Raw genomic sequence first — 17877 nt, forward strand, 5'->3', positions numbered from 1 at the left:
TGATAAAGTGTTAAACATAAGGATTTAACCTTTATCCTGATGTTTGGAGCAAGAGATATGTTGCTCATTTGTGTGTGTGTGTATGTGTGTGTGTGTGTGTGTGTGTGTGTGTGTGTGTGTCATCTTCCTCATAGCAGTGCTACAGTTCTCCTTCAGTAAACTCCTCTTCCTCTTCTATTTCACTTCGTTCCGAGCCGTGGTGCCATGACCCGGACGCTTTGACTGACAGCTTAATTACGTTAGGACACACACACACCCACACACACACACAGAAACACACACACACACAGCCTTTACTATATCCTAAAGTAATGTGGCATCACCCACCACATACACACACACACACACACACAAATACACACACACACACACACACACACACACACACAGAAACACTAGATCATGGAAGAAAAAAGAAGCTTTGAGAGAAAGAGAGACAAACCTTCTTTGATTACTTTGGGAAAATTGTTGTAAAATTACAGTTCATGTTAATAACGTTATTAAAAATAAACAAATAAATACACTGTGTGGGTGAGAGAGAGAGAGAGAGAGATAAATACCAGAAACCAAACCATAATCTTATAAACATACATTTGAAAATATTAACCTGAAACATTTTTAACCGTGAAGGGCCAGCTCTCCCTCCAGAGTTCAGAAAAAATCCCACCACCACTCCCCTTCAAACACCTCTAAATTATTCATGGCTTTGTAAATCCTCAACTCAAGCACAAGTCTAGATTTCACCAAAGCCAGATACAGAGGTAAAGCCTCCTGCCCAGGTCTATCCTCCACAGGGCAACACACACTCACACATTCTCTCACACTCTCACACCTCTGACACTTTTGAGTCCCAGGTCCCTGGAGCTGAGTGACAGAGACACTACCTGCCTGTTTCTCACTGTAATGTTTTGGCAATATTGTTTTCATAATGGCTGCTCCAATAAAGTGTGTGTGTGTGTGTGTGAGAGAGAGAGAGAGAGAGACAGAGGGAAGAGTCTAAAAAGAGAGACAGAGAGAGAGGGAGAGGGAGACACACAGTGGGAGGGAGAGAGGGAGAGAGAGAGAGGGGGGAGTGAGAGAGAGGGCGAGAGAGAGGGAGTGAGAGGGAGAGAGAGAGACACACACAGAGGGAGGGGGCGAGAGACAGAGAGACAGAGAGAGAGAGCCAGTGTTTATATGGTATTTGTATGCAGGAGACTAAGTGGAGGGGATGTGGCCTCGTCTTGTTAAGGGCTCTCAGGAAGCAGAGACAAGGCCAAGGTCAAGCCTCCTGACCCCTGTTGTACACACCACAAACACTCCTGACCTCTGAGCTCTAAAGCCAATCCAATTACACCCACAAAGTGTCTGTGGAGACACACACACACAAAAGCTGCCACATTCCTCAAGACCCTTCAGTTAATCCAGACAAACATCTCTCTCCGAGTGAGAGGGACATTCTGAATAATGAGAGAGAGAGAGAAAGAAAAGAGAGTGTAATAGAGAGGTGTGTGTCAAAATGAAAGCAGAAAGTGGGAAAAAACATGAGACAGAGGGAGATATGGAGAAAAGAGGGATATTTAGATATAAACAGGAGGTGAGAGACAGAACATATAGAGAGGACATAAAGGGATAGAGGGGTTTAATAAGAGGAGATGGAGCGACAGAACAGGGCTAAAACGAGAGAGAGAAATGAGAGATTGGAGGAAGTACTAAAAGAGATATAGGAAGAAAAGAAGGAGCGAGAAGTGTGTGTGTGTGTGTGTCAGCAGTTGGTAGTAGATGGAGCTGCTGGTTTGTGAGGAGGTGGGCTAATTTGATTTGGCTGAGGGGTGCGAGCACGTCGGCGAGTGCTGCTGTAAGTCAGACTCTCTCGCCCGTTAATTGGCTGCGAGGCGGAGGAGAACGAGACGGTGAAAACATCATGGCGATGTCAAACACCAGAGCATAACGAGGCCCGTTCACATGGAAATACATTCAGACGATGGATACAGGCTCCCACGGAACTTTCGATTGACTCTGAACAAACACACAAACACACACACACACACACACAGCACTAATTAGATGAGGGGGCACATGACACAGCCAAGGGGGTACAACCCAGACCCTCTTTCTCTTCAACACCTCCGCTACACACCATCACTCAGACTTGGCTATTCACTATTCACAAACAGCATGATCCCACATTCCTTTTTTAGTTAAATTCCAACACAATTCAGTCTTCACCACAAATATCTCCAACAGTTAGTGCTTATATTACTAAAAGAGTGTTCTAGAAATAATTTACATTTGCACATAATGCTTGTAGGACATCCCCTACTGGGCCTGACTGACTGACTGAGTGAGTAAGTGAGTGAGTGAGTGAGTGACTGATTGACTGACTGACTGTCTGACTGAGGGAGTGACTGAGTGAGTGAGTGAGTGACTGATTGACTGACTGACTGTCTGACTGAGGGAGTGACTGACTGAGTGAGTGAGTGAGTGAGTGAGTGACTGATTGACTGACTGTCTGACTGAGGGAGTGACTGACTGTCTGACTGACTGACTGAGGGAGTGACTGTCTGACTGAGTGAGTGACTGATTGACTGACTGACTGTCTGACTAAGGGAGTGACTGACTGTCTGACAGAGTGAGTGAGTGAGTGAGTGAGTGAGTGACTGATTGACTGACTGACTGTCTGACTGAGGGAGTGACTGACTGACTGTCTGACTGAGGGAGTGACTGACTGACTGAGTGAGTGAATGAGTGACTGATTGACTGACTGACTGTCTGACTGAGGGAGTGACTGACTGACTGAGTGAGTGACTGATTGACTGACTGACTGACTGACTGAGTGACTGACTGACTGACCGAGTGACTGACCGAGTGACTGACCGAGTGACTGAGTAACTTACTGACTAAGTGACTGACTGACTGAGTGACAGGCTGAGTGACTGACTGACTGAGTGAATGACTGAGTGACTGACTGACTGAGTGAATGACTGAGTGACAGGCTGAGTGACTGACTGACTGAGTGAATGACTGACTGAGTGACAGGCTGAGTGACTGACTGACTGAGTGACTGACTGACTGAGTGACAGGCTGAGTGACTGACTGACTGAGTGACTGACTGACTGAATGAATGAATGACTGAGTGATTGACTGACTGAATGACTGACTGAGTGAATGACTGACTGTCCGACTGGAATATCATGGTCAAATCTAAAATAAAAAAGCTAACAAGGAAAAGAAAATTCCACCACCAACAACACTTTGGCTTTCTCTTCATGAACTGGATAATAAGTGTCAGGATTAAAATGAAAATTAAATGTATTTAGGTTTTAATTTTCAACTGCAGTATGCAACAAATTGGACACAATTAAAGTGACGGTTTAAGATTCTGTTGTCAGCTCTGTAGGCGTTTTCACTGACAAATTATAAATGAAAAAGAAAAGCGCCACCTACTGCCGATTTCTTTTTCATTTTCCACTTTGTGTTTTCTTTTTCCGGTTTTCAATTTCATTTTCAGACTGAACAACATGCAAATATATGCTGATTTGGCAGTGGGTGGGGCTACCCTACCTGCTTCTTGCATGACCCCCGCAGAGCTGCTGGGTGAAGCCTCAGCGATAGCAGAGCCGTGGTCACAACAGTCAGCTGCAAGGGTCTGCTTTACCCATCGAGCCACATTAAGGGTTTCAGAATGCCCCTAGTGCAATACTCTGCACTCTCTCGTCTTCCTGAGGTTAGACTGTTAAGATTGATGATGTGTTTGAGAAACATGCTTCTCCCCCTCAGTCGGAGGGAGGGACAGATTCTTCACGGCTCTCAAACAGAGAACAGAGTTTGTGCACAGTTTGTGCTCACAGCCCTAGCTCTGTAAACAGGATACACACAAAGTGGCTCGGTCTAAACAGCAAAACATTAGTGCAGCCAATCAGCAATGAGGTGCATTCCATGTGTGTGAACAGCATAGAGAGAGGGGAGGAGCAGGGGAGAGTTGAGCCCCACTTTTTTGTCAAGAAGATGTGATGTTGAAAAGCAAGCTCTGTGAAATGGAGTCAATTTTTCCACAAATGTCCACCTTAAGTGAGTCCATCTGAGCACTGACGGTGCCTCGAGTGAAGTTGTCCGCAGTGAAGCTTCAAATGTCACAGTCTTGCTGTCTGGCTTCAGAGCTTTAGAGTTTTAGAGTAGGAGACACTATGAGGGGTCTCAGTATTTTAAAAGACATAGGATATGGGTTACATTTTTAGTTTTTCTATGCAATGGCCCTTCTGTACACTTTTAGATCTAGAAATTAGCTGTTCACTTCCCAGATAATTATGTCTTTTACTGAATATTATGTCTTTACTGCAAAATGATCATGACACTACATTTAACTAATTCATTCATTGTCTGTAACCCTTATCCAGTTCAGGGCGGCAGGGCCTCTCTGGAATCATTGGGCACAAGACGGGAACACACCCTGGAGGGGGCACCAGTCCTTCACAGGGCAACACACACATTCACTCACACACTCACACCTACGGACACTTTTGAGTCTCCAATCCACCTACCAACGTGTGTTTTTGGAGCGTGGAAGGAAAACGGAGCACCGGAGGAAACCCACGCAGACACAGGGAGAACACACCACACTCCCTACAGACAGTCACCCGGAGGAAACCCACACAGACACAGGGAGAACACACCACACTCCTCACAGACAGTCACCCGGAGGAAACCCACGCAGACACAGAGAGAACACACCACACTCCTCACAGACAGTCACCCGGAGGAAACCCACACAGACACAGAGAGAACACACCACACTCCTCACAGACAGTCACCCGGAGGAAACCCACACAGACACAGGGAGAACACACCACACTCCTCACAGACAGTCACCCGGAGGAAACCCACGCAGACACAGGGAGAACACACCACACTCCTCACAGACAGTCACCCGGAGGAAACCCACACAGACACAGGGAGAACACACCACACTCCTCACAGACAGTCACCCGGAGGAAACCCACACAGACACTGAGAGAACACACCACACTCCTCACAGACAGTCACCCGGAGGAAACCCACACAGACACAGGGAGAACACACCACACTCCTCACAGACAGTCACCCAGAGGAAACCCACGCAGACACAGGGAGAACACACCACACTATATGAACCATTTCCTTGGTTCTAACTAAAGAACCCTTGTAGAACCGTCACTTTTAAATTTGTGTACTCTTGAGGGTACCACCACAGTTTTTCTGACAGTGTGCACTGCCCAGTGCCCTAAACACCGCAGGCTGAAAGAAACCCATCAGAAGGGGGCAGTGTGAGAGAGGCTGGGAGGGGTATAAACTTTGCTAACTCTGATTGGTTGTGTGGCAGACCTCACACATCTCAAACGACCAAATCTCTCTTTTCACAGCTTCACACATTCAGATCACGGTCAGTAGTTTGAAAATGACAGGACAGTGACTTTAATAGAGTGCCTCTAAAGCACACCCAAGCCTCCACTCTTCGAATGCCTCACAGTATGTTGGTGACATCACAGAAGTGTTTGAGGGCTGCAGGGCTAAGGGCTCCAAAGTTTCTGAGCTCTTTGTTTAATCTAAGTCCAAGTTTGGAAGAGTGATGAGCCTTGTCCCTTCTGCCTTGTCTGTCTCTGACCATTGCTTTGTTTCTGAGTGTCCAGGACAGGGCTGCATGCCTGTGCTCTGCACCCAGCTTGTTCAGACCCTGCTTGTGACTGCTAGCCACTAATGAACCTTCTGTAGACCGGGGAATATGACTCCACTCTTAAAACCTGATGATTCTCCAACTCAAATAAACCCAGTGCATTAATCGGCAGGTTTTTATAGAAGCTATGTTTGAGTTGGAGAATCACCAAATTTTGCTGTACACTGGCCTTTTTAGAAAGGAGTTATCTGCCCCCGCCTGTGTGTTTTGGATGAGAACCAGCTGAGGCTGAAAATATTGGTGTTTCATTAGAAAACAAAGTGGTATCTTGTCACTTTTTAATGACAATATTTTAGAGAGCCATCTCTTTAGATGAAAGGAGGGTTATAAGGGCAGAGAAGCACTCCAGGACTCCCAGAAGTCATTTCAATATTTATACAGATGTTAGCTAAGCCACTTGAGTGAGAAGAGAGAACCTGGAGTCTCATCAAAGCCCTCCTCATCAGAACAACATCACTGACAGCTCTCAGCTCTGAGAGCGAGGAAATCATCGCCCCCCGGATCTGAACTCATCCTCAACTGTGGGCAGCCGTGGCCTAATGGGGAGAGCAGAAGGCTTAGGACTGGAAGGTTGTTGGTTCGATTCCCACGAGCAGCAGGAAAACTGGGGGCGGTGGGAGTGAAGGAACAGCACTGTCCTCCTCCACAGTCCACAGCTGAGGGGGACCTTGAGCAAGGCACTGAACCCACAACTGCTCCCCAGGCGGCAAAATAGCTCTAAAAACTAGCACTACCATTATTTAAGGGTATTTTTGCAGTAATTATATTCTTGGAATATGACAAAACACTGAAAAATATTTAATTAATTATTAATTATAAACATGTTTCTGCTACTAAACAAAGTTTTTTTAATGTATAAATGACACTGTCAAACAATTTGTAGAAACAAAAAGAGAAAATAAACTTGTAAATGTGATTTTGTAAACAAACGTAACTTAACATGATGCTGATTATTTTTATTAAATAAATAATGTAAAAAATAAATCTACCACAAAACTAGTGTTTAAATTTGAACACATGCATATCATCAGCAAACGAAAACAGTTATTCAAACCACACTGTCACGCCTCACAGTAAATAACTAAACATTTTGTGAGAAGATGATTTCAAAATTATCTACAACAAACAAACACATTGATCTGGACCAATCACAGGTCTCTGATCAAACGATGCCATGATTAAGAGCTGTGTTCACCCCTCACCACACAAACAAACCTCTTCCCACTCCGACGTGTGTTCCTCATTTCTGCATTTGAACCAATGTTGTACGCAGCAGGTCTCTTGTAGACTTGAACACTACACTGCACCATGCACCATAGTCTGACACACACCTCACCAGAAATCTAACTACGTGTCACATCAACACAGATCCCAAACACTGCGACCGAGCCGCTGTTGCTAGAATATGGATCAAGCCGAGTGGAGGACGTCCAGAAATAGGAACAGCTCTTCTCCACACACAGAGACGCAGACAGCAGCAAATCCAGAGCGAGAGATGTCCTCAGATATCGGTTTGGAACAAGGGTGGAACGAGGGAAAAATACAGACACCTCCCAAACAGATAACAGAATAAAATAAATGAATAAATAATCGTTATGAGGCGTAGTATCACGTGGGGAAAAAAATCATGGCTTGGTTTTTTTTTTTCCTGGCACTTCATGTAAACAGCACTCTGTCCCAAACAACACCCTACTCCCTACAGAGTGCACTTCATAGGTTATAAACTACTATTAATACACCACAACATTGTGTACTACATGAAGATATGTGCGGTTCAGCCCTAGTGTTGTGGTGGTGTAATTGCAGAGCAGGTATAAGCACTCGCAGCATAGACTCCGTGTCCAAGTCTTCAGCCTTCAGGCTTAACTCCTGACAGCGGGCCGTCCAGCTCAAAGTGATCATTTACACAAACCCAATAACGTCCGGTCAGCAGCCGAGTGCGGACCACAGCGCTAACAAACAGCTCGCCGTAATTGGCGAGCTAGTCTTTTGGTCTTTTTGGTCATTCCACGATTGTATTTATTCTGCCCCTCGGTGAGCGAATGCAAATCCTCTCGTCTAACAGGCCGTGTGTGCAGTGCATTAGCGGCTTTGACCTCATTACGCAGAAGGAGCTCTTTCACTCCGCAACAGACACGGCCAACTCAAGGCTAATGCGCGGAGGCCATTATTCTCCCCGTTTGAGTGCCCTTTAGTGTATGTAAGTACATGTGTTGCCTTTTTTTTTTTTAATGGGGAGCTCACTTGTTTGTGTTTGTGAGAGAGTATGAACGAGAGTGAAAGAGAGTGCAAAAGGGAGAGAGAAAACGAGAGAGGAAGAAACTGAGAAAAAAGAGAAACGGCGCGAGAGAGAAGTTAATTAGTGCCTGTGGCTGTTGAAGGTTATGAAAGAGTTGTGGAGAAGCTTAAAGTCTCTTGTGTATTCCTACCACCATCAGAGGGAGAGAGAGAGTGAAAGAGAGAGAGAGAGAGAGAGAGAGAGAGGGAGAGAGAGAGATAGAGAGAGAGGGGGGGGCCATAAAGGAAGAAGGAAAACAGGAAAGAAAGCACTGAATGGCCGAGTGAGGATAATGGATGATGGAGCAAGCTCAGAGGGACTAAAAAGTGGGAAAAGAAGACAGAGATGTACTGAAAAAAATAAAACAAAAAAAAACAAGACAGCAAAGAGAGCGGGAGGAGGAGAAGCTGCGAAGGAGCTGAAAGGTAGGGGATGAGTGCTTTGTCCAGAGTGTGTTTTTGCTTCTTCTTTTTTTGTCCTACCCCCAGCTCTTCATCTTTTCAGAAAATCATAATTAAGCAGAGCTAATTACCAGCCATCCCTCGTTCCCCACGCTCCCACCTCCCTCGTTTCTTTCCGAGCCCTTTCGCTTTTGTCATCATCTTGTTTCCCTTGGCGGCAGCTCTCTGTTTCCTGAGCCGCAGGAGGCCGACGGGAATGTGACACAAACGCTTCCAAAAACGCACGCTTTAACCCCTGCTCTGCTTAGAAGCTCTAACTCTGACATAGCTCTTTTCCACCAACGTGGAACCAGCCCCAGTCCCAAACCTAATTTGGAACTGGTCTGTGCATTTCCACCAACATAAATTGGTTCCAGGACCAGAAAAGTTAGTTCCCACCTGGAACCAAGGAATAGCAGGTTCTTCAGCAGGAACAGTGGCAGCATTCGTGAGTGAGCCGAGATAAAGAAGCTTCAGAAAGAGCTCAGAACCTATATAAAGCATTAGGGCGCAGTGGAGCTGGACGAATCATTTATAGAGTGTAATATCGTCCTCGATGATGTCCTGTGTAAAGACCAGAGAACCTGACAGGTTTGTGGAGCTTTTCTTTCTGAAACGGGGAAATGGAGAACAGGAAATACTCAGTTATCAAATTTCTGATTGAAAAGGAAACTGAAAGTATATAAAAAACAGGAAAATGTTCCTTTTGTGTGTTCAGTACGACATGGGGTACATTGGCTATTTTCTCCCCTGTTCTCACTGTCTGAGCTCAGCAGTATGACTCAAAACCTAGCATCATTTCCACATGTGTATCATATCTCACTCTGATCTCACCGGGCTGTAAACAGTGGATTAACCATGACTCTGTCCTGACTCTATCCCTTTATCTCTGGCTCTGGAGCTGAATTCAGACACAGCTCTGGAACCCAGCCCTTACAGCGCCCCCTGCTGATCCTTGAATTCCATTAAAATTTGTGGAAATGCCAGGGAACAATTTGCTGGAGAGGACCAAGGTTCCAAGGGTCCGGAACAGAACAGGTTCAAGAACCAGAGATAGTATGATGGAAAAGTGCTAACAGAGGTGCTGCTAAATAGTGATCTGCACTCAGTTCAGATAAAGCAGATATAAGTGGACTGTTGCAGAAAAGTGGGCACCCTCTGGTCACTCTGTAAAGGATTTTATTCCTGCAATGACATCCATACCTCGAGACATAACAGTCTCATCTCTTTTTAACCATGAGTCCAGGAGTAAGCGTTTACAGTCTGATCTAACAGCCAGGGACAATTTAAGAGATCTGTAAAAGAGAATGACTGCCCTCCGCTTCCAACTGGCTGTAACTGCTGCCCAAATGTGCTCGCTTCTGACAGGGAGCAATTAAACCCACGCCGAAGGAGGCAAGCTGGAGCACGGGGCTGGTTCTGGCACTGCTGTTTCAATAACTTTCAGAACAGCAGAGAAAACATTATAAAACTTTAATTGCAAGCCCCGAGCCCCCAGCTCCAACACCACAGCGAAGGGTTTAACTGTGAACACAATTCAACAAGAACTGCACACAACTGTCTCTAAATCCTTAAGCCTCAGCTTTAATCTGAAGCTTTATTGTCCAATGGTGTCTATAAATAATTTGGTAATTACCCAGATTATTCTAACACAGGTGTAACACTCTGCTCCAGTGCATCGAAAATCAACTTCATTAAAATTGATGTATTCTCTCTCATTCCCACGAGGGCACGCAGACTCAGACCAGGGAGCGACGACTCAGCACTTCATGTCAGAAGCGGAGCAGAATCAGAACGGCTCTTTTTATCAAATGTTTTCTGACTTGGGCAGCGCACAGAAAGCTGACTGAGTGGTGTGTGATGGTGGGCTCAGGTTTGTCTCCTTTAAGGCCTGCCCGCTGAGTTAGATCAGATCAGACTGTCTGCTCTCAGGGCTGCACAGAACACACACTTATTTAGGAATGGAATGTGGCCTCACACACCTCAGTGAGGTCAGAAGCCTCCTGTTCGGATAGTGATGGAAAAAAAACTGACCATTCAGAGCCATGTCTGCGGCAACATCTGACTGAAAGACCCAACACAAGACAAAACAGCTGGAAACAAAAGACTCTGAACAGAAACAAGAACATCAGATTTCACCTCGCTTCAGTCACAACAAAACCTCCACTGAAGACATCATTCACTGCACTATACTTAACTAGAAGAGGCTGTTATATTGGACCTGAACTGAGGGAGTGACAGAGTGACTGACAGATGGAGTGACAGAGTGAGTGATTGACCTAGGGAGTGATTGAGTGAGTGACAGAGTGAGTGATTGACCGAGGGAGTGATTGAGTGAGTGACTGAGAGAGTGACAGAGTGACTGACTGAAGAAGGGATTGAGTGAGTGACAGAGAGAGTGACAGAGTGACTGACAGAGGGAGTGACAGAGTGACTGACAGAGGGAGTGACTGAGTGACTGACAGAGGGTGTGACAGAGTGACTGACAGAGGGAGTGACAGAGTGACTGACAGAGGGAGTGACAGAGTGACTGACTGAAGAAGGGATTGAGTGAGTGACAGAGTGACTGACTGAGGAAGTGATTGAGTGACTGACAGAGGGAGTGACTGAGTGACTGACTGAGGAAGTGATTGAGTGACTGACAGAGGGAGTGACTGAGTGACTGACAGAGGGAGTGACAGAGTGACTGAAAGAGGGAGTGACAGAGTGACTGACTGAAGAAGGGATTGAGTGAGTGACAGAGAGAGTGACAGAGTGACTGACTGAGGAAGTGATTGAGTGACTGACAGAGGGAGTGACTGACAGAGGGAGTGAGTGAGTGACTAACAGAGGGAATGACAGAGTGACTGACAGAGGGAGTGACTGAGTGACTGACAGAGGGAGGGACAGAGTGACTGACCGAGGGAGTGACAGAGTGACTGACAGAGGGAGTGACAGAGTGACAGAGAGAGGGAGTGACAGCGTGACTGACAGAGGGAATGACTGAGTGACTAACAGAGGGAGTGACAGAGTGACTGACAGAGGGAGTGACTGAGTGACTGACAGAGGGAGTGACAGAGTGACTGACAGAGGGAGTGACAGAGTGACTGACAGAGGAAATGACAGAGTGACTGACTGAAGAAGGGATTGAGTGAGTGACAGAGAGAATGACAGAGTGACTGACTGAGGAAGTGATTGAGTGACTGACTGAGGGAGTGATTGAGTGACTGACAGAGGGAGTGACAGTGACTGACAGAGGGAGTGACTGAGTGACTGACAGAGGGAGTGACTGAGTGACTGACAGAGGGAGTGACTGAGTGACTAACAGAGGGAGTGACAGAGTGACTAACAGAGGGAGTGACAGAGTGACTGACAGAGGGAGTGACAGAGTGACTGACAGAGGGAGTGACAGAGTGACTGACAGAGGGAGTGACAGAGTGACTGACAGAGGGAGTGACTGAGTGACTGACAGAGGGAGTGACAGAGTGACTGACAGAGGGAGTGACAGAGTGACTGACTGAAGAAGGGATTGAGTGACTGACAGAGGGAGTGACAGAGTGACTGACAGAGGGAGTGACAGAGTGATTGACTGAGGAAGTGATTGAGTGACTGACAGAGGGAGTGACTGAGTGACTGACAGAGGGAGTGACAGAGTGACTGACAGAGGGAGTGACAGAGTGACTGACAGAGGGAGTGACAGAGTGACTGACAGAGGGAGTGACTGAGTGACTGACAGAGGGAGTGACTGAGTGACTGACAGAGGGAGTGACAGAGTGACTGACAGAGGGAGTGACAGAGTGACTGACAGAGGGAGTGACTGAGTGACTGACAGAGGGAGTGACAGAGTGACTGACAGAGGGAGTGACAGAGTGACTGACAGAGGGAGTGACAGAGTGACTGACTGAAGAAGGGATTGAGTGACTGACAGAGGGAGTGACAGAGTGACTGACAGAGGGAGTGACAGAGTGATTGACTGAGGAAGTGATTGAGTGACTGACAGAGGGAGTGACTGAGTGACTGACAGAGGGAGTGACTGAGTGACTGACAGAGGGAGTGACAGAGTGACTGACAGAGGGAGTGACTGAGTGACTGACAGAGGGAGTGACTGACAGAGGGAGTGACTGAGTGACTGACAGAGGGAGTGACTGAGTGACTGACAGAGGGAGTGACTGAGTGACTGACAGAGGGAGTGACAGAGTGACTGACAGAGGGAGTGATTGAGTGACTGACTGAGTTAGTGACTGATTGTGTGACTGAAGAAGTGACTGAGTGACTGACTGAGGAAATGAGTGACTGAGTGAGTGACTAATTGATCGGGAGCCTGCATTAATTACTTTTTGAGTAAGTGACTCACTGACTGAGTGGCACAAGGACAGCGCCCCCTGTTGGCCTCAATGATACCACCTCCAGCAGCCACCCAAGCTTTCCTAGGAGGAGGTCTCCCTTCCAGGCACTGACCCAGACCTGCTTAGGTTCAGTGGATCTGTGTGCTCTGGTGTTCCGGCGTTAAAGCTGCTGGCCAACAATTAAAATACAGAAACACAGAATGAGGACCTCACAGTTGAGCAGAATGCTGCCCTGTCAGCACCTGGAGGAAAGCTCCAATTACAAACCTGCACTAGAGGATCTGCCTACATTATAGTTTTAATAAAACCTGCTGTAAACTGCCGTACGTGAAAAAATCTAATCTTTGAGAATAGCCAAAAATACACCATCCTTTTAATCTGATCTAAAAATGTATGTTCAAACTGCTTTAGTAAATCAGGCTCTACCAGTTCACCACACTCCCTCTGGGAACATCCTAATTGCCTCTCATTTGCTGTTAAAACGCATCTCCATCACTGCGAGCCCTTGAGATGATGCTTTGAAATGGAGACGATGAGAGTATCCCACTTTTCCCTGCCTTCCACAAACAACCACATCACAGCAGTGGCCTACAACAGCAGTGAAGGTGGAGATATGGTGGAATAACATCGTAATGACGATGTGCAAGGGCAAAATACACATTATTCTATATATGGGCGTTGTCAGTGCTTAAAGAGTTCTGACCCACACTGTGTTTCATTAAATGGAGATCAGGCTGAACTGAAGTGGCCTGGCTGTCGAAGGCTTCGTCTCGTTTCTGGGGGAATGTGAGGAGTCCAGGATGGCCTAATTGGCCCAGCTTAATTGGACATAGTTCTCCACAGTGTGTGACAGGAAAGAGTATCCACTGCATGGTGCTCGTAGTGCTTTTCAAAACTGTACCTCTGACTTTTCAAAGCATGAAATATTATGAAACAGATCATGCTTTATTTTGTGGCCAACACCAGCTCAAAGAAACCAGTTCCAGTGGCCAGTGACACCAGCGCCACCGTCTAAACCAGGGGTCAGCAATCTTATCCACAAAGGGCCGGTGTGGCTGCAGGAGTTCGTTCAAACCAAACAGAAGCACACACTGTTTAACTGTTTAGTAAGGAGACTAGTTGATTAAACAAGTAGAATTAGATGTGCACTGCATAACTGGAATGAAAACCTGCAGCCACACAGACCCTTTGTGGATAAGATTGATGACCCAGGGTCTAACACTGTGAACGATCACTGGATTAGGAACTTTCTTAGCCTTCTTTCCCCCTGTTCTTCAGCGCTCAGGACCCCCACAGAGCAGGTGTGATGTGGTGGTGGATCATTCTCAGCGCTGCAGTGACACTGACGTGGTGGTGGTGTGTTAGTGTGTGTTGTGCTGGTGTAGAGTGGATCAGACACAGCAGTGCTGCTGGAGTTTTTAAACCCTGTGTCCACTCTCTGTCCACTCTGTGAGACACTCCTCCCTCGTTGGTCCACCTTGTAGATGTAGAGTCAGAGACAGTAGCTCATCTGTCGCTGCACAGTGTGTGTCGCTCGTCCTCTAGTCCTTCATCAGTGACACAGGACGCTGTCGGCTGGATGTTTTTGGTCGGTGGACTGTTCTCAGTCCAGACACTGAGGGGTTTAAAAACTCCAGCAGCACTGCTGTGTCTGATCCACTCTACACCAGCACAACACACACTAACACACCACCACCACGTCAGTGTCACTGCAGCGCTGAGAATGATCCACCACCATATTATACCTGCAAAGTTCAGGGGGTCCTGAATATTGAAGAACAGGAGAAATGAAGCTAAAATGATGCAGAGCAATAGATTGTAGAAAACAAATTAGGTGTTCATTAATAGGGGTCGTTTAGTGTATAGTCCAGACATTGTGAGCTTGATTCCTGCCAATGCCCTGAAAAAAATATGTAATCAGTGTAAATGAGATATAGAGCAAAGTCACCAGTGTTAAATCAATACGAACACTCTCAGTGTTAATTTAACTCTAATACTACTGCTTTAACATGGGTGAGAATGAGATAGTTACCCTCCAGGGCGTGTTCCCACTCTATTCCCAGTGATTCTGGGTAGGCTCTGGACTAATCGCCTCTGAACTGGATCATTTTGGAACTATATATTCAAGGTGTGTGAAGGGTGCATTGAATGCATAAGAAAGAGATATTTATGGTGTGGGAAGTGGATATTTTAGTTGTGGGAACGAGATATTTATGGTGTGGGAAGTGGATATTTTAGTTGTGGGAATGGGATATTTAAGTGGTGGGAAAGAGATATTTAAGTGGTGGGAATTAGTTTTTTAAGGTGTGGGAAGGAGATATTTAATTTGTGGGAATTAGATATTTAATTTTTGGAAATGAGATACTTAAGTTGTGGGAATAAGATACTTAATTTGTGAGAATGAGATATTTATGGTGTGAGAATGGGATATTTAACTTTTGAGAATGATATATTAAAGGAATGGGAATTAGATATTTAAATTGTGGAAATGAGATATTTACATTTTGGGAATGAGATTTTTAAGTGTGGGAATGAGATGAAATGACGCCCTCAGACAAAGACTCTCCCCGGCCTGCCCTAAAGCCCACTGCATCCACAGGACACTCCAGATAGGACCTGTACATCGACTTCCCTCGACCGCCCCGGTGGGATAGAGATACTGACGAGGCTGGAGTCCGTGTTCAGTTACTATAGCGCAGCGAGGGGGAAGAGGGGAGGGCAGGAGGAGCAGATGGGATGGGCAGAGGGGGGCAGAGTATGATGGGAAGGCCCGGGTGGCTAACCCTTATTGTCCAGAAGAGTCAAGATCAGGCTTTTAGCATCGATTTGTGGGTAAACAGTGGGACGCCTGAATAAAAGCCAGAAGACAGGGGAACGATGGGGCTCCACTTCTGTCATCTTTGGATCTTATTTGAAAAAACAAAAAGCAGAGCAGAGACACCAAAGAGATGCTCGAAGAACTGTGACCACTACGGTGTCTTTGAACCTACCAGCCCCCACCCACACAAACCCACTCAACTAAGTCATAACACAAAAGGACTACTGCAGTCACAAACCAAGCACTCGCACACCTTCAGCCACATGTAGCCAATCACATTCACCCCCTTAAGCATGACTTACCCCTTGGTAAATTCTCTACATGCAATGGAGGACTAGCATCAAGACTTTTCCCAGCCCTGGCGCCCAGATGGTTGAACAGACTTCCACTGGCTTCCAACAGCGGACTCTCTTACGGTCTTCAAACACAGACTGAAGACCCATCACTGTGACCCACTTCAGTGAGCACTAATCTGAGTGCACGTTGTAACAGACCGTACTGCTCTTAAATGCGCTTAAATCCTTTCTTTCTAGATATGAGCTCTGACTAGAAGCTGTGTACTGCACTGGCCCTTGTTCTGGCTGCGTCTGAGCTCTGAACAATAAACACGTTGTAAGCTGCTCTAGATAAAGAGCAATTTTTTCTGCTAAATTCTGTAAACGTAAAATGCTAACGTGCAACATTCACTCAACATTCTCTCAGCTCCTGACCATAGAGGAGCATTTTGTAGTTCTACAATTACAGTCTATCTGTTTCTCTCCATATGCTGTTAGCCATATTTCACCCTGTTTTCAGTGCTGAGGACCCCTTCTGAAATGCAGTTACCCATCAAACAAATGGTAGAAACCCTAGTTTGAGTAAATTAATGTGTGTAAATGTACATGTTTTTAAATTCTTGTGTGAAACTCGTGTGTGTGTAAGTTCCTATTTGTGTGTGTGTGTGTGTGTGTGTGTGTGTGTGAGAGTTCAGAGCGTTCTTGTGTGGCAGGTGAATGCGGACCCTCAGGATGTTCTTGAACAGGACCCTCGAGTAAAGTGTGATGACTCTACAGGGAACTGAAGTGAAAGGTGTGTGAGGGTGGGAAAGAGAGGAGTCACTCTCTCCTTCACTTCAGTGTCACTTCACCACCAGCTAATCAGCCCTGCGTAACTACACAGCAAACACACAACACTGACTCAACACAGCGGCCGCACTGCCAGAGAGAGTGAGAGAGAGAGAGGAGGGTGAATCCTATTTCACCCCTGAGCCCTACCACTTGGCCGAACCCCTCCACTTATGGGTGGGTGGTCTCAGTTCTAGTTGGGAAAGAGGGGTAGAGCCAAGGAGGAGGGCTAATATACCACTAATATATCACATTCCAAGTGGAACGTTATGAGTCACTCACATACACACTCACTCATTCAATAAACAGTTTAGGAGCTGCTCCACAAGGGGGTGCTATTCAGTGATTTGCATCAAATACAGTCAGCTGCCCCTGCTTGGGAGAGCTGTGTTCTGCTGACACAGTGTCACTGGAGCTCAACACGCTTGTAGGAGAACACTAACTACTCAGGGCTGTTTTCCCTGGTAACACACACGTGCGCTGGCTAGCACTGAGCTTGTGAGGAGGAGACACTAAGGGCCACATTACCAATCTAAAGAGACCTAACCTTGGACAGATGAGCTCTCAGTGAACAACACCAAGACCACAACCACCGCCCCCTCAAGATCACCCCCCCCTCTCCCTCTCTCTCTTTCATTGTGAAGTAGTTTTCCACTTTCACTCTCCTCCATCTTTCTCTGTCTCAGCAGCCAGCAGTAAACCCTCCCTCAGCTGTAACAGCTGTCCGGCCGTGCAGGCGACTCAGCAGAAACGCAGGGCCAGGGGAGGGCTACGGTGCAGGAGTCAGCACTTCCACAGTCATTACCTCACTGACCTCTCTGAGCCTGGGGGGGCAGGCACGAACGTCCACTGTGATAGAGATGGGGATAAAAAAAGAAACAGACCCCACACGCACATACCTGGAAGGGTCCGCTGGGGTACACCATGACGCTGGCCTTCCTCCAGTTTGGGCCCTGGTGTCCAGAGAGGGTCCAGACTAAAGAATCCACCGTGGCTATGCTTTTGACTCTCAGGAGAACGTTCAGAGTTCCTGAAAAAGACAGAAGCGGAGCTTCATTTCATCATCTTCTGCTTCTTATTTCAGAGGGTCTCCATCACAAATCACACACTATACACTCCCAGAAAAACTAATTAAAGGTACATCTTCACTACCTTTACTTCAGGAACAGAACTGTACCTTACTCTATATTAACTGTAGATTTAAAGTTGTGTTGAGTTCATTCG

The 17877-nt window shown here is 46.5% G+C and overlaps 1 protein-coding gene across 2 annotated transcripts in view; it reads right to left on the minus strand.

The window, feature by feature from the left end:
* The window catches only part of LOC136706170 (MAM domain-containing glycosylphosphatidylinositol anchor protein 1), a 297644-nt gene that overhangs the window by 14988 nt on the left and 264779 nt on the right, over positions 1-17877 (minus strand). For both annotated transcript variants that reach the window (XM_066680124.1, XM_066680125.1), the window contains exon 16: positions 17553-17683. In XM_066680124.1, the coding sequence (XP_066536221.1) occupies positions 17553-17683 (131 nt within the window). The remainder of the gene's footprint in view (positions 1-17552; positions 17684-17877) is intronic.

Source organism: Hoplias malabaricus, chromosome 8 (genome assembly GCF_029633855.1).
Source record: "Hoplias malabaricus isolate fHopMal1 chromosome 8, fHopMal1.hap1, whole genome shotgun sequence".
NCBI classification, from domain to species: Eukaryota; Metazoa; Chordata; class Actinopteri; order Characiformes; family Erythrinidae; genus Hoplias; species Hoplias malabaricus.